The sequence below is a fragment of the Scardinius erythrophthalmus genome (genome assembly GCF_964197995.2).
Source record: "Scardinius erythrophthalmus genome assembly, chromosome: 9".
NCBI lineage: Eukaryota > Metazoa > Chordata > Actinopteri > Cypriniformes > Leuciscidae > Scardinius > Scardinius erythrophthalmus.
In genome coordinates this window covers 33,013,435-33,036,018 of record NC_138229.1, presented here as the reverse complement: position 1 = coordinate 33,036,018, position 22,584 = coordinate 33,013,435, and the positions used below count along the sequence as shown (strand labels likewise).

Sequence of the window (22,584 nt, the reverse complement as noted above, 5' to 3'; positions counted from 1 at the left end):
TATTGAGCAGAATGCCACCTCCCATGAATAACATCAACACTCAAAGATGTGCTGCTGATGCTGGAGGAAGAGGAAGTACACTACAGTACACTTTATTAGTGTGCTTTATACTGCTGAGTGATAAGAGGATGTTAATCTGATGAAATTGGAAACCATTTACAGTCTTCCACATACATGTACTTTCTAAATATAGCCTAATTTTATTTATTACAAGCTAACAAAGAGTATTTACAATTAGTTCAACAAAATAAGTAGATATTCACAAAGCATTCTTCTTTATTATATACTAAATAAAGTAAATGTTACAATACTGTACACTAATCTAAAATCACACTAATCTAAAGTTTGACATATTGAACTCCTCAATAAATGCTTTGTGATTGAAGTCAAACCTCACAAAAACATGTCCAGGCCACATTTCATCCTATTTTAGGATGTCAAGGTTTAGGGACGTTTCTTATTATCGTTATTATTATAATATTTTTATTATGCATTGTTTTTTATTAACCATTATTGTCACTGATTCTCAAAAAAAATATAGTAGCCTACAACAAATATTACCAATGATGTAAAAAAAAAAACTATCATTACAGAGAGACAGAAAGGGTGAGAAATAGAGGCATTTTTATAAGTTCATTCATTCATTCATTCATTCAATTATTTTGCATTACAATAATGGCTTATTTTTTTAAATAAAATAATCACAATTGTCAAATAGACTAAAGGTAATTCTGCTATTTAACTGTATTTGATTTATTCTTATTTGATGTTTCAATAGATACTTTAGGAATCTATAGTATATGATTTCCTTGCTTGGACCACATTGTAAAGAAACAGAAAAAGTACTGGCAGCTCCTTACTAAGACATTATCCATTAATTTCACAGACATTTCCGTCAACTCTAAAACATAACGCAATGCAGTGTAAAATTCAAAATACCTGTAAAAAACAAAACACTGAAAAATTCCTTCAGATTAATACAGTACATTGTGCCCTATTTTTATGGATTTTTTGTTGAGTGCGGTAGTACCCTGTTCCTTCCATCACTGTCTCATTGGAGGCATTCATTATGATTGATTGTCTCTTGTTCAGTGTAGCAGTCCAAGCTTAATCAGAAGTGAGACACACAACAACCTATTCACTCGCAGTCATCCAGTCTACACTGTATGTCAGCTTCAAATTAATGAGCTGACATGTAATCAAATGTTTCTCCTCCCTGAGTCATGACAAATAAGGTCACGACATAGAAATCCTCAATAACTGCAAACCCTCAGTCTTCCTTATGATTTTTTCCTGAATTTCTAATGGTTTCAGTAAATCCACATCCTAATGAGTATAATGTGACAAAAAAGAGAAAAGAAATAAAATAATTAGACTTTAATTTTCCAGTGACAATAATGCACTGTTGTACGACTTCATCTCATTTCTTGATCATTATCTTTAATATTTGAATCATTTCTTGATCAAGATCTTTAAGTGTTTGAAGTGCAATACAATATAAGCATTTACATTTGCCCTCAACTGTTCCTATTTACATTCAAGTATTTAGGACAGACCTAAGTTCTCATTCAGGAACATTGGTTTTTGGGTTAAAAAGTAACTGAAATTTCTTTTGTAACTAAAAGGTGTCTTTAAACATCTAGTAGGAATAATTAATACATTACTAAGAAAGCACAGTATGCACTGCATACAATATAAGTTTTTACCAGTGTTAGGGGTAACACATTACAAGTAATGTGAGTTAAGTAATCAGATTACTTTTTAAGTAACGAGTAAAGTAATGAATTACTTTTAAGTTTACAGCAAAATATCTGAATCACTTTTTCAAATAAGTAACGCAAGTTACTTTGTTTTCCCATGTATGTACACCACCAGTCCCCATGTTGAAAGTAATTGTGAGTACGTGCAGAGGTGTTTTTGTGCGCTGTGTGAACATAATAGTTCTAGACTGAGGGTTTACATGACAACGATATACTTAAAATGGAGACGTTTTTCCTTTGAGTTTTCCGCGTACAGACGAAACCATTGTCAAAAAGATCCCCTTTCACAAGGATCCGCAAAAACTATTAAAACGTATTCTGCTGTCAGGACACTATGGTGATGAAACATTATTGAATGAACATGTAATACGCATGTGCATGACATCATCGTATTCAGAAATTTGCGTTCTTGTTGTTTACACTGAGACTGTTTTCAAAAACGTGAAATATGCAAATTCGCCCCGCCTCCACTCAGAGTTCCACTCGTTGACGATCACACATTGATTGGACCTGATTGGTTTGTGACGTCATAAATGTGCGTGTGCGTGCTTAAGAACGAACCGACTGAATCTGGAAATAAAGCAAAATGACTGAGCAAAATAGAGAATTAGTCCTCAGATGCCATGTCCGTAATTTATAACAAAAAAATCTAGCATTAATTCGATCTCAAATGGTTTCTTCAAAAGAAGTTATTACTCCACATCATTGCATGAAATCATTAACCAATGTGGTTGAACGACAAATTTGTGACTGTAAGGTATAGGGAAACAGTCGTGACTAGCTTGTTTTCTTCAACGGTGCATTGAACTATGGTAGTTAAAGGCCCACTGAAGTACCTTGGAACGCGCAGCTGTGAATGATGCGTTGACGTAATTTCCACTGAAACAGGGAGCTAAGGCGGGACATATTGAATGGCTCCTCCCCCTTTTCAAATAGCCAACAGCATTTAGTTTACCTCACAGACTGCAAGTCGTACTTGACACTCAGCACCATGAAAGCGAATCCGAGCGCTGATGATACGTTAGATTCAATAGTAGAGGTGTGAATATATTCTAGCCATTTCATTCTTAACCAAACTACAGCTGGAAAATAGAATAAATCTCGAGCGTTTGAGCAACCGAACACACATCTCCAACCCATATTGCTCCCTGAAGTGAAGTGTCAACGGTCGCTTTTGTTTATCGCATAGGGGGCGGGGCCCTTTAGATTCTAGAGAGCATTTGATTGGACAGAAGATGTGATGAGAAGCTGAAGTCCACAGTGATGTCATAAAAATCCTTGATCCGTTTTAACGGAAGCGAGAGACTTTTTCTCCTAAATGTGAATTTTGTCATTGTTTTGGAACACACCAGCTTATTCACAACCTTAAGGCTAACATATTCATACTAAAAGCTAAAAAACTAAAATTTTGATTTCAGGGGGCCTTTAATTCTTGAATTCTTTGGGAATTCATTCTGGGCATGTATTGTAGGCGCAGAACTGTTTCTGCGTGAGAAAATCATTTTTTAATGATATTATTCAATGTCATTAAGCATTTGCTCATTTGGTCTCAGTTAACAGATTGAGCGGTTCAGGTCAGTCGCTCTCTGTGGATTTGACCTCGCAATGACTCATGTGTGCCCTGATATTAGCAGTGGGAATTCTGGATATCCCCAGTTTATCCATACCAGACTGATGCACAGTAATGCTTTCTACAATTTATATTTAATGCATTTGACTATTGTACTTGCAGAGAATATATGACGATATATGAATTAAATGCACATTATTGTCACATATTATGAAGATGTGCAAATTATTGTAAATTGCAGATCACTGCATATTATGCAAAAATATAATATGCAAGATGTGTAAACTTAACATATGTATTTATTTGTTTTCTATAACAAAAATATAGATTTCAGGTCATTATAACACATAAGATTTGGGACTATTTAACCTGATATATTTTGCATTTCCATTGAGGCCAAAAGGCACCAATTTTACTAAACAAATTTCTGGCCTTCAGGGTGCTGCTTAACATTGTGTTTGAAAAGTGCACACATACAATTGGTGAACCTTCATTGAATTCTTATCCATCATGACATGACGTCATACGTCATTCTTCAAGGTTTTTTTTAAATGAAGCCACTTGCTTGTAAGTCACTTGTTTCAGACCTCACATTCTCACAACCATCATACAAAAAAACAAACAAACAACATTCATGCTTGCTTAATGACCCTAACATCTGCTTTTTCACAACCCACTCTCAAGTGACGAACAGCAGAGATGAAGAATATTTGTCATCAAAGTCAACCTTGAACTCTCTGCACTCTTGGCACAGATGTCCTTGTGTTCTCCTGTGTGCGAATTGAGTCAAGACTGAAGCTGGAAATGAAAAGATTATATATATGAAGCCTCTGTCCCAGAGCAGACTGATGAACTTTAATTAATGAGCATCTCTTTGAGTAAGATTTCTCTATTTGAAATGTAAATTAGTTCTAGAGCACACATGGTCGTAAAAGCATAATGACAAGCCAGTCTGCAAGTAATTAAGCAATATCATATGAGGTAGAGTATTGTTGTTTCAAATATTATAGGTCGTGATTTGGTGTAGGCACGAGACCTTGGGAATCCAAAGCACAAGTGAGAGTGTAATATAAAGCAGTTCAATAAACAAAGAAGTTAATGTTGAGTAATTAACATTTTAGAAATTGCCAGTTATTTTGTGTTTTTCTATTCCCCAAACGAAAACCGTTTTCAGCATCAACACACAGTAGTTCTGTCATGACAACTCTCAGGAGATTGGTATAGTAATAGTAGAGAATGGCATGGTAATGGATATGGCAATGTGAATGTATTTGGTCTTGGTGAAATAGAAGATCGCTACCAAATGAGTCAAAGACTTATCAGCCTGCGCCATCTAGAGTTTCATGCCAGAACTAACTGTTCTTTATTTCTTATTGAGTCACAGCGTTGAACAAATCAGTTCAGTTGAGTTAATAATTCAATGACTCGCTCATAAAACAGTTACTTGTCACCACCTACTGCCAAAACAATGTAACAAACAACTCCACAACTGCATAGACTATCAGATATGTTTCCATCCAAAGTTGCGAATTTAACTCATGCGCAAAATTGGAATATCGCAGAAAACATACTTTATTGTGAATCTCAAGTGTTGAAGAGAACAAAATCATCACTTCCTGGGAAATTGGCGCAAAATATCTTGATAAAAATGGAAGCTGCTGCAATAGGGGAAGAAACTGTTTTAGTTTTATTTCCCTACATCATAAATGACTTGCGTCTCAGAACGCGCAGACGAAACGGTGTTTGAAAACACAATCATGTGAGACACTTCTGGAGGTCATTATACCAAATCAATCTGATCACAGACATTGGCTCAGGCATTTCAAAATGATCAAACCAACATTTGAGATGCTGTGCAAAGAAATTGGTCTGCTGGTTAGTCCAATTATCCAATCACATCTTCTGTTGAGGCAAAGTCACGTGAGTTTTTTGTTGCGCATTGAGAGAAACACATACTATTTTAAAGTATGAATAAATGTTTTTCATGGAAAAAACATTTAAATTTGTCATTTTGGTGATCAAAGATGAGTTTTAAGGGATAAAAATGATTGACTACAGGGGGACTTTAAAGTGCCGGCTGATCTTGGCTCTACTTTTTTTAATTTTTTTTATTGACCCACTTGACCTGAGGTCGCTTAGACACTATAGTGAACAGGCCAGGACATGGATGCATTGAAGTAAATGCCAATTAATGAATGCCTCAGCCCAGGAGATGCCAGATGGGCTGATGTCAGACTAGTCAAAGGTCACACAATGACAGCACAGTGAACATCACATGGGTGTTCAGAGTGTTATTGTCACCTTGTCAAATTCATACATCCACCATCTGCCATTGTGACAAGAAGGGATAAAAAGTGACAGATTCAGAACAGGATTTGGAGCAGGAAAGTCAATCATGTCAAGTATCTCTGACACATAGAAACAAATACACTGTGTGCCACACAAGCTGTGGGAAACCTATTAGATTGACTGACTTGTGTGATACAGATGTGTCGTCGATCTCTCTGCAGTTTTGAGGCCGGTTGCCCAGTACACAAAATGAGAGATGTCTGGAATATAAGGGCTTACACACTGAGATGTCTGTAACATTTTATTTGTAAATATATTAAAGAAATAATTCATTACATTTTGTTTAAGAAAAATCCAGGTATTTTTTTTGGACCATTAAGGTTATTATTTATCATTCTCCTTCAAGTATACTGTATTTATGGCAGTTCTGACTTTATGTTGATTTAAATAGGCTAAAAAGAAATAAAAAGAACATCCATGGTAGTAATTGCACACTGCCTTTTTGCTTATTTAAATAAAATTACATTCAATTAAAACATTTGCATTAGAGTAATGGGTTACACTTTATTTTAAGGTGACGAAGTTAAATAGTGCTTACTCATACAAGTACTGAGTAATATTAATGAACTACATGTAACTGTTGAGTTACAGTTAGGGTTTAATTTTAGGTTAGTTGTATGCTTAAATTTACTGAGTAATATTAATGCACTACATGTACTTACTATAGAGTTACAGTTACGGTTTAATTTTAGGTTAGTTACTTGTATGCTTAAATTTACTGCTAGCTACATGTTGTAACGTGTTACAAATATATTATATTTATATATATATATATATTTATATATTAATAAATATATTTAGCTTTAGAGTTGTTTTCATGAGATTTAACGTTACCTGCGAATCAACAGACAGAAAAGGAAATGTGTGTAGAAAATATAGTTGAAAATTACTCTACTTAAACAAGAGTTCTCTGCTGCCACCTCCCGACACGTTTAATTAGGCTACTCTCATGTGTTCTCACAAACAGACCCACAAAAGTGGTATAAAATGAAAGTTGAATCCAGCTACGAGGGCAAAAGGTTCTCCACGGGTCTCTAAAGAAAGCTTTGTTAAAGATCTTCGCGGTTTAATCACGTTCATTCATTTCACTGCTGCACGACAGTTCCACCAGTAGAATACATTTCCCATGGTGCCACGGGCTAAACCAGGAAGTGCTGCATCACGTGGTTGGACTGTCACAGGTGACGTACAGTCGAGAACAGGACAGCAGCAGCATGGCGAATAAAGATCCCGGAGTAAGTTACATCATATTTAAAAATATAAAGAACGTATTGGAAATGTGTATGAACATTTTGTTGGCAGGTAATAACTGCATTTTAAATAACTGGCTTCTAGTAGTTTGCATTTAATTGTCTAGGTTTATTTATGTCTTTAAAAAAAGCAATGCTAGTAGTGTGCTAGCTTTGCAGGGTTCAGTTATGCCACTATGACGCACCTTTTATAACTTTATGTGTGTGACCTTCATTGAAATAGAATTATTATGATGTAGCTCACTCTAAAATCACAATATGTCTCAGTTATATGGTGAATTTATAACAGTATTTTAAAGTTGGTCCTCATTTGTCCTACACAAGGTCAATTTGGTAACGTTACGTTACACTTGAATTGCATTCAAGTGTACTTGTACTCGTATCCCACATTCATGTATTTACTGGATTCTCACTGCTCAACAGGCTACTTGTATCTTGCACAAAAAAAACATTTTTAAGAGTCTTTCTTTCTGAACTGAGTTTAAATAAAACTGGTTTGAGATCAGTTATATGGCTTTAAAGTATTTGACCTATAAATCTACACAGTTCCCACCTCTATATCATTGCTGCTTCAGGTCTCTTCAAATCATGATCCCTATGCATTAGTTGGAGGAGGTTCAAGCATGTTGAATATGATATATTATGCTGCCTAGATTTAAAACAACATCATTCATAAAATATAAATAGCCATTTGAATGTGTATTTTAAAAGTCTGACTTTATGTGTCTGTTTGTCTCAGAACTTTTTGCAGCAGCTGAGGCAGATTGCTGGCAGGATGGGGTCCGGCCCTCGAGGGCTTGGGCTGGGTGTGAAGCTGCTCATCGGTGCCGGAGCCCTTGCCTACGGGGTCAAAGAAGCCACATACACAGGTAAAACACACACTGAAAAATAAAGAAGGATTACATGGTTAGGATGGGCAAATTAAATAATGAATGAACGTTCCCCCAAAAATAATAATTCTTCTGTCATTATTTACTCTCTCACATTTTCTAAACTCGTGCATGCTTTATTGGGAGTTTAATAACTAATTGTGTTTTGCTTTTTGTGTGTGTAGTTGAGGGTGGCCAGAGAGCCATTATCTTCAACAGAATTGGAGGGATGCAGATGGACACTGTGCTTTCAGAAGGATTGCACATCAGGTACATTACACATGAAGGCTGTCATTCAAGCCATGGGCTTTCATTTTAATAATAAGTGTCCTCACACCAGACCATCTGAACCACCTAGTGACCCCCAAAGTCTAGCTCGTTTGACTTGTGTATGCTGAACCATGCCCTGGCCCGCTTATTTAGATGGGCTCAGGCACAGATCTACAGGCATATAGTGTGATCTCTAACCGTGCCGGAGAAAGGAATGGCTTCTACTTTTGCGTAGGGTTGTCACAGTACCAAAATGTCAGTAGTTGGTACCAATAACAGTAAAATTTTGCAGTTCTCTGTAGGGCTGTCAAATAAAATTTAAATTTCGAATATTCATCGAATAAAAAAAAAACTTGCATATTCGAATGCAAAAACTGCGCATTCGAATTTTTGGTGTGTCAAGAGGCGCGAGAGACATTATGACGTAAGTGACGTGGTTTGTTTTTGTTTGCTTATCCAGTACAGCGCAGTGAGGCTGCGGTGTTAATTTGAAAAATAGTGGAAAAAGGCTACTTACTCACAAAAAACCCTCTCAGTTGGTGGTAAAAATCATGCAACGACATACTTGACCATAAAACATTAAAAAGTGAATGTCATTTCGTTTCAATAGAAGATGCATGTTTGATTTGGTTAATATTAGCTTATTGCGCTCGCTTGCGTCCTCTTGTGGGCATAGGAGACAATATGACAATAAGACAACTTTTTTCCTCTAACATTAAGTATTGTCTTTAGAATTAGAATATAATTAGAATTTTGCTAATATTTAAGAAAGAAATTCAAATTTAGCTTTTCAGACATTTTGACAGCATTAGTTCTCTGTACCAATTTCGGTACCAGAGCACAAACTAATTGAGTACTTTAAAAAATGTTGTCACATTTTGTCTCGTCCGTTGGTTTTCAATGTCAAATGTCAGTTTCCGATTCAATCGCGCAATTAAATATGGTTGTCAATCCAGAAACAGTGTACATACTTAGCAGCATGAAAAACTAAACTTGTATTCAGATTGTGAATGGGTAATAAACAGAACAAAATAGAAGAGCCTCCTTTTATAATCACTAAAGCCCAATATATACTTCTGCGTCGATCTCCCGCCGTAGCTCCGTCGTAGGCTGTGTGTAGCACCCGTACCCTTCGGCGTACCCAGATGTGCACCTCTCCAAAAATGTTATAACGCATCAATTCTACGCGGATGCAAGCGCTGTGATTGGTCTGCTAGAACCCCTTGCTCAGGTTTCACATGCACATCAACACGGACAACGACGCAGAAGTATAAATGAAAACCAATGCGTAGCCACATCGTAAAGGCTCCGGCAATATATATAATATTGTTATATAAATATAATATTGTTGTGAGCAATAATATAGCTCACAACAATAGGTTGTGGGTTATAATATAATTTTAAAACATCTTATGACATTGACAAAAAAAAAAGACTTATCAAGATTGCGTACACCAAGTGAAAGTTCTACTTTTTTTAAACGTAATAAAAATACAATAATAAAAAGGTAACTGACATTTGTAGAACAATGCTGTAATTAACGTTCATCCATATAAACCATGTTTTACCACCGGATCATTTACACAGTTCCTCGTACATTGGGTAATTTTCTGAATTTTGTCCAACAAATAGCAAGTACAATCTCTATTATTATAGTTCAATGGAAAACATTTTTTTTCCTTCACTTCACGGCCAAAACTTTTCAAAGAGGTAATGCGTTTAGAACCATAAATTGTTGTGAGGCTTTATGGATGGTACAGCATTCAGTTTAGGCTTTCAATCTCAAAAGCACAAGCTCATTGAAGTCACGAAAACTCCTATTATAATAATAAAAGGTGTCTTAATTGTACAATGAAGCTCTTATTTACGTCACGTTTACTCTTTGTTGGTTACAATGAAAGGATTCGCAAACGCGTGGCTAGCATTGAACAACTATTTGTTAAATTATTTATATATATATATATGTGTATATATAAAGTGTAAATTAATGTCCCATTTAGTTACACTAAATGGTGTTGCATATTTCTGGTTAAATAAAGAGAAAACATATACAATTCTATTTTTTTTTATAACAATAGCTTTAAAACCATGTCATTGGGCATTATTTGCCAATATCTGCTCTCTCTTCTCATCTCCATCACTCTTTCTTTTTCTCTCAATCTCCTTATCTTGTCCCGTCTCTTCCCCTCCTAAAGCTGAGCTTTGACGTCTTTTCATTTGTCAGCGAAGGAAGTAAACATAGGGTCAACTGATATTTATGTTTTATGAATCATTTGCTTAAATTAGTGAATTTACTGAAGGCTACCAGGAAAACTAGTTTATTAAATGTATTCACAATATGTACACATTCATTATTAATCTTATGCCTAATATGATGAAAACGGCTTCATTAATGTTTCTTGACCGCAGTTACTATACATTACATGAATCATGTAAATTAGGCCTATTTTCAATTCAAAATGGAGGCATTGCCTCCTCTCCTCTCGTGTCCTCAGCCTTTGACACCGTCGACCACCAGGTTTTGCTGAAAAGATTGAGGGATCAAGTAGGGCTGTCAGGGTCAGTTCTACAGTGGTTCTCCTCATATTTATCTGGGCGTAGCTTCAGTGTTACAGCTAACCAAATAAGGTCTGAGTCTGCGGATTTGCTTTGTGGAGTGCCTCAAGGCTCTGTTCTGGGCCCTGTTTTATTTTTGTTGTATTTGATTCCTTTGGGAAAGATCATACAAAGGTTCAGTGATGTTTCTTTTCACCTATTTGCTGATGATATCCAACTTTACTGCTGCTTTAAGCCATCAGAAATCTGTAAGTTAAACTCCTTGCTCCTTTGTCTTGTGGAAATTAAAAAATGGCTAAGTGATAACTCTCTACAGCTAAATGCAGACAAAACAGAAACAATGGTTATTGCCCCTGAGGATGCAATCCCTGGGATTAAACAATACTTGGGTGATTTAGGCCAGTCTGCTAAGTCAAGTCTTAGAAATTTGGGAGTTATCCTGGACAAAGATATGTCATTAGTGCAGCACTGCAAGCAGCTGACGAGAAACTGCTTCTTTCAATTAAGGAAAATCTCAAAACTTAGAAATATGGTTTCACAAAATGATTTGGAGATTATCATTCATGCCTTTGTGTCTTCGCGTTTAGACTATTGTAATAGTTTATTTTCATGCCTAAACCAGAAGGAGCTCTCTCGACTGCAATTAGTACAAAACTCTGCAGCCAGAATTCTGACACGTACTAATAGGAGGTCTCATATATCCCCTATCCTAAAAGAACTTCATTGGCTACCAGTGTCTTATAGGATACATTTTAAAATTTTGGTTTTAGTTTTCAGAGCTTTGCATGGTCAGGCACCCTCTTATATTAGTGACCTGATTCAGCGCTATACCCCTGTGCGTGCTCTGAGGTCTGTGGATCAGAATCTGCTGACGGTTCCACGCACTCGCTATCGTACAAGAGGTGATCGATCTTTTCAGGCTGTTGCTTCTAGGTTGTGGAATGACCTCCCACCTTCTATGCGCTCTATTGACTATGTTGATGCCTTTAAATGCAGACTAAAGACTCATCTATTTGTTCAGGCTTTTAATTAGCTGCTTGTGGGTTGATATAATCATGTTCTGTCTCTGCTTTTATTGTGTGTATTTTATGATATAAATGTTTTGTTGTGAAGCACTTTGTGGCCTTATACCTGTGAAAGGTGCTATATAAATAAAACTTACTTACTTACTTACTTACTTACTTACTCATGTGTTTTCCCCCCATTCATTCTCAATTACCCCCCACCAAACCCACCGCACTCTATGTCCCGCTGTAACTTTAGCCGCCAGTGTCGCTGTCGGACAGTGTTACTTTAGAAAAACAGGTGACTTATTCACTTTTTATTTTTGTAATATGGATTATTTTCTCACCAAATTTTAAGGAGGCACTGCCTCCTTTTTCTGGAAACCGTGATACTTTTTTTAATGGCTTTTTTAAGTTAAAAACAACAGCATATATTTGAAATATTAATCTTTTGTAACATTATAAATGTCTTTACTGTCACTTTTGATCAGTTGAATGCATCCTGAATAAAATAATTAATTTTACTGTTATCTTCCCATCATCTCACAACTTTTTTGGAGCTCAGCAGAGCAAGTATTTTTAAAAATATAAATCTATTTTAGATGTATACAAATAGAGGACCTTGGGCACTCTGCCTAACATTTTACTTCATTCTTCACAAAAGAACGAACGTGATACTGGTCAGAACAACATGAGAAAGAACATGATACTGGTCAGAACAACATGAGAAAGAACATGATACTGGTCAGAACAACATGAGAAAGAACATGATACTGGTCAGAACAACATGAGAAAAAGAACATGATTCTGGTCAGAACAACATGAGAAAGAACATGATACTCGTCAGAACAACATGTGAAAGAACATGATACTGCTCAGAACAACATGAGGGAAAGCAAATGATGCCAAAAGTTTCATTTTGCAGTAAACTATGTCTTACATCTAGGATACCGTGGTTCCAGTACCCCATCATCTATGATATTCGAGCCAGGCCAAGGAAGATTTCATCTCTCACTGGAAGCAAAGGTGACTTTGAACCAGATGTTTTATTGTCATAAATGTAAAAAAATGTGCATGATGAAACCCTGAAATAGGTTGCCTGCTGTTAGGGCAACATACCCTGTCTCTCACCATTGCCTTTGCCTTAAGAGTGTGCCCTTCATCTGTCCATCACAGATCTTCAGATGGTGAACATAGGTCTTCGTGTCCTTTCTCGGCCCGTTGCCTCAAGCTTGCCTGTCTTGTACCAGCAGTTGGGGAAAGACTATGACGAGCGTGTGCTTCCTTCCATCGTCAACGAGGTGCTCAAGAGCGTGGTGGCCAAGTTCAACGCCTCCCAACTGATCACACAGAGAGCCCAGGTACAGTATGAAGACTGATGTCTGAGACACACTGAGCCAACAGTCGGCCTTCAGGTGAACCAGTGCCCGAGAAGAAAAACACAAGTCATAAAAGCAATAAAATGCTTCACAAAGTCAAGTTATTTTGTTAGATCTAGCTTTCTGCTCGCTTTAAATCAGACAGAGATGAAGCATTTCGGTAATATAGCATTTATTTAAATTAATTAATGAAGAGAAAGAGAGATTGCGTTTGCTCAATGTGTCTTTACAAATAGTGAAGCTGTGAGTTTAATTACTTAAAAAACAGCTATTTTGGAGATTTTTATTTTTTGCTACTCCAGAGTTTGCAGGTTTGCATTAAAGATTAAGATTGAAGTACTATTAGTGTATTGAAGTAATAAATAACCTGAAAACAAAATATTCTGTCATGTTGTTTCAAACCTGAATGACTGTCTTTTTTTTTCTGTCTACTCAACCACTGAAGGAGATGTTTTGCAGAAATGAGAAGCTATGCCATTTGGTGTCATTGACTTGAACCAAGTTTGAATTTGAGCCAAGTTTGAATATGCACAATGCATTAATGTTTGAGACCTCTGACAGGCACAATTTTAAGTAAATAACAGTGAATTCCAGAAATTCTGGAAAAAAAGGGTTATAGTGCAAAAATATTGCTATTTTTTGGAGCTTGGCAACCTCAGTCCCTATTTGCTTTCATGCAAAAGAGCCGTGTGAACATTCTTCAGAATATCTCCTTTGTTTTGAATGGAAGTCAGTCATATACAGGTTTGGAAAGATGTGGTTATAGAAGAGATAACCTGATGTCTGAGACCATACTCTCAAATGAATAGTATCAATAGCATCAAGTATTTATCTTAATGCGGATTCTATTTGATCTTGTTATAAGATTCAGTCCCAGCCCCTAAATTCACCTTTAACACCGCCAGCAGCTTCTCTAGTCTAAGCCAAGTGTGAGACTGCAAAGTCTGAGAAGCTCAGGCTTTGTCTAGTTAAAGAGCTATTTAAGACGACGGGCTGTTATTTCACACACTCTCACCTAATGCTTCGGGACGACTGCTCAGACACACGATTACATAATTCATATTAACTTGTGACCAAATTGTATTACAGTTTTATTAGATATCCACATTGAAAATCTGGGATTCCAGTGAAGCACAAGATGCTCTTTTGAACATTACCAAGTCATGTTGGGTAACATGAGTTTTACACAAACTTCTGGAGTTCATGTCAACTCAAATGCTGCTGTCAATAAAGAAAAAGAAGGACATGGCAAATACTAAGACATTCATACTTTGTATTAAATAGAACAACTTAAAAATATAAGCAATTTCACTTTTGGACCTCATCATATCTGCATGCCTGTTGCTGGTTTAAATAAGGTGATCAGTTACTGAGAAAATCAGCTTAGCCTTTATTTGTGTGTCATTTTATTTTGGTGGCCAGGTGTCACTACTCATAAGGAGAGATCTAATCGAGAGAGCTAAAGACTTTAACATCATCCTGGATGACGTGGCCATCACAGAGCTCAGCTTCAGCAAAGAGTACACCGCTGCTGTGGAGGCCAAACAAGTTGGTTAGTTGTACCAAAATACATCTTTTCTATTCCGTAACAGAATTCAGTGAATTTAGCACCCTAAACTAAGCATGCCTAAGCTAAAAAAATATATTGTACCTAGTCACATTATAATATGATATATGAGACTCTTTGTAATAATGTCAGTTTCACACAATACCTTATAATTACATAATTCTAAGTCTAAATGCCACGTTCTGTGTCTTGGTTTCAACAAATAAAAGTACTCAATAAGATGGGCCAGATGTTTTGCCACATTTTATGTTATATATGACATTGCACATTTTATGATATACATATATAGGGCTGTCAAATTTAACGCGTTAATCTATGGGATTATTAATTTTTTTGTTTATAATAATAGTATTTACCGCAAATAAGATAGCATGCATCATCCTCTGACTGCATTACTGCATATGATCATACTATCAAGTGCTATTTCAGTCATTCAAGTGCTTTTAAACCATTAAAACGCGATAAGACGCAAAAAGAACTCCGATCTGTACTGGTACGCTTTCTATGAAGCGACTCTGAACAAACACTTGAAACGCTGATAAAAAGATGCCATTAAACAAATATGGAAAATGTACTGTCTTTAATGTTGTTTTACATTATTTTGCAGATTTAATGTGAAAGTATTACAATATAAAATATATAAAAAAACTTTAATGTTAGGTGCGATTAATCGTGATTAATAACAGAAGTTTTTCGATTAATTCATTAATAATTGAATCGATTGACAGCACTAATATATACTATATATATATATGGTGTATATTTATTTTTTACAAATTTTGGTCAAGGTTTTCATTGTATTTTCAGTTCTGTTTCCTACACTGCAATCATTTTTTTTCAAACTACAAATACTTTTACTAGTACTGGTTGAAGACACTGAAAACAAGCGCTGATTGAGTCCGTCTCTTGCTCGGATGCATCTCAGATCACATTGAGCACGTGAAGCACTGAACGTTCTAAAGGCACCAGTGTGATAATACGCATCATAGAATTAATGTTCGCAAGGAAAGCACTAACTGAGACATGGCAGGCCATAGGGCCTTGAGTTTGACACCTGTGAATAAGTTCTTGTTTTTTGGTTTTAAATGAATGTTCCCCGTACTGCGTTTGTTTATGTTATGTTAACAACTTATGCTCACCAAGGATGCATTTATTTAATAAAAAAGTGTAATATTGTGAAATATTTTAAATTTACAAATATCATTTAAAATAACTGTTTTCTGTTTAAATATTTTTAAAAATATATTCCTGTGAAAATCTGAGTTGCAGCTGTTGAAAAAGAAAACCCATTATTTTGACCCTTATCACCCACAGTGGTGCATCTTTGAAAGAACATGTGCTTATCTTAATGCTCTCCACTAGAGGTCACTCTGGTCTAGTTATTTCATCAGTGTTCCCTATTGACCAAACAACAATACACAACTTGCATAAACCATTTCTGTAAGAACTAGCATGTTTATTTTTTGTTTACGTTGGTTGGCCTGAAAAGGGAGAATATTTATGTGTGAGCCAATTTTCTAACACACACGCTTTCTCTCTTGTTGCCGTGTAGCCCAGCAGGAGGCCCAGAGGGCTCAGTTCTACGTAGAGAAGGCCAAACAGGACCAGAGACAGAAGATCATCCAGGCTGAGGGTGAAGCTGAGGCTGCTAAACTGGTAAACGACTGCAGCTTTCTCTATCCCTCATATTGACGATCATTGAAATATTGATCTCATATTGATCTCTGTTTTATTCAGGATTATTATAAGGGGTTTCCTTGGTTTCCATCAAACGTCCCAGATTCACTACTTGCATCCGCAAGCACCTCATTTCACATGATTATTATTCCCTGTTATTATGTTCTAGATCTGTGAGTGGTAAATGACTGTAATTATCAGATATAATTAATGAATCCTGCTTCTATAATAATTAAGCCACAGTCATTCATCTAGGCTATTTTGAACTGATGCCCCCTCATTCTCAACAATCTATCCGCAACCAAAACACACTTGAAAGCATTTGTTCTCTTTTGTTTGTGCATAATGGACATTTCTCAGTCATTCTTTCGATGTTTATGTTCCGGTGTTTGCAGTCGTAGTGTCTTCAGAAATGACTTTGCTTTTGCACTGTTTTCTGCTGATATGATGCAATTCTGTTTCTAAAACAGGCTGCAGGTCAATGGCTGTCTGCTGACGGTAAACAAAGGCTCAACCAAGGGTACAGAGTAATTTGTTTTTGTTTTTATTGTGTGTTTGTGCTCTCTAGTTGGGTCAAGCTGTTTTGAAGAACCCTGGATACCTCAAACTTAGACGTATCAGAGCAGCCCAAAGTATAGCCAAAACGGTAAGACACTCTCCAAACAAAAGAAATCATTGTTTGAATTTCACTGACTCACATTAGCAGATGTTGATACGCTACCATTCAAAAGTTTGTGGCCAGTGTGAAATAACAAAATAAATCAAAATGAATACTTTTATTTAGCAAGGACGCATTGAATTGATCAAAATTTACAGTAAAGATGTAGCAAAATATAACAGATTACTATTTCAAATAAATCCTGTTCTCTTGAACTATAGCTCAAAGAATCCTGAAAAAAGATTAAGCAGCACAAATATTTTATATTTGCAATATTCAAATATTGCACATTAATTATCAGAAATGTTTCTTGAGCATCAAATCAGCATATTAGAATGATTCTGAAGGATCATGTGACTCTGAAGACTGGAGGAATAGCTGGTGAAAATTCAGCTTTATAAAACGGATAGTTCCAGTCCTTGATTCTGATTGGTTGAGCCGCGTTCGAAGCCGTTGTAAATTACTCAACAAACACACACCTGTGACCGCATTACATTAGTATTACTGCGCAACTGCCATTTGTGATACTTTGTTGCTGCATGTCTTGCTTAGCAACCTCTTTGGAACTACATTGCTTTGCGAAGGAATAAATGTGCTATAGCGTTATATTTTTTGTTGCTGGTGTTTATTTTATTAATAAAATAAAAACTAAAATATTTTTATGGAGTAACCGTTTTATAAAAAACTCCGCTTTGCGTCGTGCCTAACAACGCCCCTTAGCTGTTCTAAATCCACTGTAAAACACGGCAGGAATATATTACATTTTAAATTATATTCAAACAGAAAACCGTTATTTTAAATTGTAATATTTTGCAATATTACTGTTTTAATGTGTTTTTGAAAAAAATTAATGAAGCCTATAGGATGGGACTTTCAGAAACATAAAAAAAAAAAAAAAAAAAAAAAAACGTTCTACCGACCCAAACTTTTGGACGGTAGGGTACATACTAACAACTTAGTACTTTACTGGCAGTTCCACAGTTTACATGAGTCACGCATGAAAACTAGGGTATTTTTATCTTAAAAATACATTTTCAAAATGTCTTCACTTTTGGAAGTCCAGTCATATAACGATTAAAAATAGAGATCTTAAAAATCACTGATCAATTTGATCTCACTAGTAATGGAAGGTCAAGTTGAACCAACCCAGTAGGTGATTGGGTATTTCATGTGTGCTCTGCACAGTATACATACTATGTTAGTATGCAATAATAATAATAAAAAAAGGCCCCGGAGCCGATAGCCTCGTGGGCAGCACTTCATCGCGCTACCTGAGTTTGATTCCTGGCTCGAGGTCTTTTGCCAATCCCGTTTCTCTCTCTCCACCCCGTACTTTCCTGTCTGATCTCGACACTGTCCTAATAAAGCCATAAAAAGGCCAATTAACACCCGCCAACTTGATAAATGCAGGTGAAAATCCACCGTGGCGGGTATAGCATTTCAACGCATTAGCCAATTTGGCAGGTTATGATTAATAAATTGTTCTATCACTTTGCATTGCTACACCCTTACCCATAGGTACACCCTCTTTGAATTATATGGTTTTACGTATCAGGACATAATGAAAAAACGTCTGGTCCTTGGTAGGTCTTAAAATTATGTAAATACAACCTCAGATGAACATTAGCACATGACATATTACACTGTGTCATTATTTATTTAACAAAAACTAGGCCAAAATGGAGAAGCCATGGGTGAAAAACCAAGTTTGACCCTTACTGTTTCCATATGAATTAAGAGGGTAAGTGTCAGTCAGTCGCTGCTAATCAAATGCCCTTGATTAATTGATCATTAGCAAGCCTGATCAACTCTATAAAAGCAGAAGTGTTGACAGTTTGCACAATGCCAAGGAGGAAAGACATCAGCAATGATCTTAGAAAAGCAGTTGGTGTTGCCATCGATCTGGGAAGAGTTATAAGGCCATTTCCAAACGATCTGAAGTCCATCATTCTACAGTGAGGAAGATTTTTCACAAGTGGAAAACATTTAAGACAGTTGCCAATCTTCCCATGAGTGGATGTCCCAGCAAATTCTCCTCAACGTCAGACTGTGCACTGGTCAGAGAAACTGCAAAATTCCCATAAGCTACACCTCAGTCTCCACAGGCCTCAGTTAACATGTAAAATGTTCATTCATGATGACAGGAGAAAGCCTCTTCTCTCTTAAAAGAACAGCAGCACGGCATAGGTTTGCAAAGTTGCATCTGAAAAAAAAAAAAAAAAAAAAGACTTCTGGAACTATGTCGTTTGGACGGATGAGACCAAAGTGGAGATGTTTGGCCATAATGCACTGGTGAAAACCAAACACAGCATATCAGCACAAACACCTCACACCAACTGTCCATCACACTGATGGAGGGTTGATGGATTTTTGGCTTGTTTTGCAGCCGACCATGAACTTCTCTTCATGGCAAAGTATTCTAGAGTAAAGGCCATCTGTGCGACAGCTAAAGCTTGGGCAAAATTGGGTCATGCAACAGGACAATGATCCCAAGCACACCAGCAAATCTACAACGGAATAGCTATAGCAATTGCCCAATCAAAGTCCAGACCTCAAGCCGATTGAAATGCAGTGGCGGGACCTTAAGAGTGGATCTGTGCTTAAACAGATGCTCGCAAACCTCAATGACCTGAAGCAACGTTGTAAAGAATAGTGGGCCAAAATTCCTCTACAGTGATCTGATAAAGTCATACAGAAAATGATAACTTCAAAGTTATTTACTAAACATGACACTACAAGCCACTGAATCATATGGTGTACTTGTTTTGCCAAACGTGGCTTCTCCATTTTGGCTTTATTTTTGTTAAATAAGTAATGACACAGTGTAATATGTCATGTGTTGATGTTCCCCTGAGGTTGTTCTTAGCTAATTTTAAGACCTGCTCAAGACCAGCTAATTTTTTTTATAATGTCCTGATATGTAAAAACATGGAATTCAAAGAGGGCGTACTTTCCATTTCACATGACTTTGTATGTGTGTGTCTAATAAATAATGTATGTATGAGTATATAAGCCCATGGCTCATAATCTTATATCTTTGCACCAGGTGGCAACTTCTCAGAACAAGGTGTACCTGAGTGCAGACAGCCTAGTTTTGAACCTCCAGGACGACTACTTTGACAAGTAAGATCCTAGTGCTCCTCACATACTGAACATACTAAAACAATAAACATTTTGTCTCCTTTCCTCAATCAAGCATGATCTTCAAAACTAACTGAAACTTTCCCAGTTGTAGTTATGAAAAGGGAAAATCCCCTCATGAAATGTTGTATTCTGTGATCTGAGAGCAGTGCAGGACAACTTGTCCTAACAGAGTCTAAAGTAGTGGTTGACCGACATATCGCCAAGGATGTGAGATCAGCCTATATTTGCCATTTTTAGATTTTAAATATCGGCATCGTCTGATACGTTTTTCTCTTTGGAAGCGGCCTGAGCACACAGTCTTCGTTCTCGATCTTCATTCTCTGTTTAACAGTTTTGTCTAATACGTTGCTAGATTGAACTTTTAAACAAAGTAAGTAAACTGTATTATGAAAAAGTATTATAGCGTTTGCTTTTATATTATTAGTAACAGAAAGGCAAACACTATTACACATTCTCATTTACCGTCAGCATTCAGCAAATATGCATTTGTATAATTTAAACAAATCTTTATTATTCTATTGTCAGATTATTATATTCTGTCAGATATTCGTGTGAATCAGATGCTTCACTGAAGACGCACTTTTGACAAACTTTGAAACCTTGATTTTAAACTATGCTGTGCTATTTTCAGTTTCCTACTATATCATATTCATGCAATTAACACTGTGCTGTAATTAAAATTTGTTTAAAAAATATGATTCCAAGTGCGTACAAACTTACCAGATTAGCCTTGAGTGCCTGTTGGTTACAGTGTTATTTCCTTTTTATGGGCCTTAATGCCATTCTCACATCGTTTTTTTTTTTTCCCTCTCAAACATTATTAAACAATTACTCAGTGCACAGAACTCATTTTCAAGTATTGCCCTCAGCCCTGTTACTAAGTATTCTTTTCTGTTTATATTGACGCCCATATGTCAGCATGGTTCCCTCAGCGGTTAATCTGTGCATTTGTCTTCTCTGGCAGGCTGTCACTGGGGAAATGAGGAGCATCATCCATGAAGAACATATGCATTCCATATGTAAGCAGTGTTTGCCGAGCCACTATATTTCTGTTCTCCTCCTAAACGTGACTGAGCAGAGCCTCTCTCACAGTACAGTTCAGCTCAGGTTACACAGGGGTGTGGCGACCTTACAGATTCACACGTACATATCCATTTATACACCGTTGTTTGTCATTCAGCAGGACTTTTGGATTATTTTCAGCTCAAGAATTGGAATTTTGGAATCAGGTGGCTTTAAATACAATGATTACAACAAATATACATTGCAAACAATTAATGGTCACTTATTCATTTTCCCCTTTATTATTATTATACCCGTTTACCATCTATATTTTCTGCTGTTGGATTCCACTTAAAAAGTGTTGATTGATACAAAAGGACTTGCAGCAATTTTGATTAAATAATGTGTTTTCAGGACTATTTGTGGGGATATTTATTTCTTTTGGAAAAATGTACTTTTACTGATTATTATTACAAAAATATATTATATTAATTTGAATTTCCAGAATTTATTAGTATTTGGTATGTGTTCCAAAAATAGTGCAGAATATATATATACATTTTTTAAAAATTCAACCCTCTACAATGCACATACATTTTCATGCTATATGCAAATATAGTAATGTTTATCATTTGGCTCTCCGTCAATCGATGAATGATGCAATCATTCTCTTGCACACGCAAAGAGAGAGAGAGAGCTAGAGCGAGAGAGTCTTACACACTGCATAAAATTGACGCTGTACATGTAAATGATATTCTTTATTGAATTTCCCTGTCAAAATAACAGGAAATTAATTTGGAATTATTCAGCCTTTAAGAACATTGTCGGTATTGTGTTATATTCTGTTCCTGTGAAAAACTGTTCCAGTGGGTGGAGTATACATGAATATTCATGATATTTGCCCTATTGTGGGCGTGTCCTTTAGACAACACAGCGTGCAAACGACCGGAACTGAAAATATTAGCATTGCGCTGAATATGCTGGAAGCATTAGCAATCGTAAATTGTTTAATGAATTATTTCGAAAAAGTACTGAAGTTTTAAATGTTAAGCATCACCTGCAACCGTTCACATTTTCAAAACAATGCATAGTTTGTGTAATATGATAAATCGTCTGAGCTGTTTAGACTTACTGATTGATTACAGGCATTCAGATAAAAAGGACGCAGCAAAGTAATCAATGAGCGAGTGACCTATGCTAGTCAGGGCTAATACAGTTTTTTTTTGTTTTTTTTTTACTTGATGTGTTGAGCTTTTTTAATTTATTTGTGAGGCTTTACATTTTATTTGAATAGTTTGATTAGTAGCCCACCTAGTTGTCATTCGGTGACTGCAGTGTTGACAACAATGCCTGAAATAAACCTCTACAAATGTATCATGCCCTAATAAAATTTATATAAGCTAGCCTGGTGCAAGTATTCTGTCATCCTTAATTTCTTGTTTATTTTGTTTATAGCCAGTGTTTCCCAGCCTCCGCAGCCCCATCAATAAGGCTCATGTACCCTTTATCAACACCAAACTATATACGTT

General features: G+C 36.2%; 1 protein-coding gene across 1 annotated transcript; it reads left to right on the top strand.

Annotated features, from left to right (window-relative positions):
• Window positions 1–6,602: 6,602 nt before the first annotated feature.
• Window positions 6,603–22,464, top strand: phb2a (prohibitin 2a). Its single transcript, XM_081374973.1, has 10 exons — window positions 6,603–6,914; window positions 7,669–7,798; window positions 7,984–8,068; window positions 12,575–12,654; window positions 12,805–12,989; window positions 14,430–14,559; window positions 16,127–16,230; window positions 16,820–16,897; window positions 19,956–20,032; window positions 21,018–22,464. The coding sequence occupies exons 1-10, from the start codon at window positions 6,894–6,896 to the stop codon at window positions 21,034–21,036; spliced, it is 909 nt and encodes a 302-aa protein (XP_081231099.1). The 5' UTR covers window positions 6,603–6,893; the 3' UTR covers window positions 21,037–22,464.
• The last annotated feature ends 120 nt before the right edge of the window (window positions 22,465–22,584 follow it).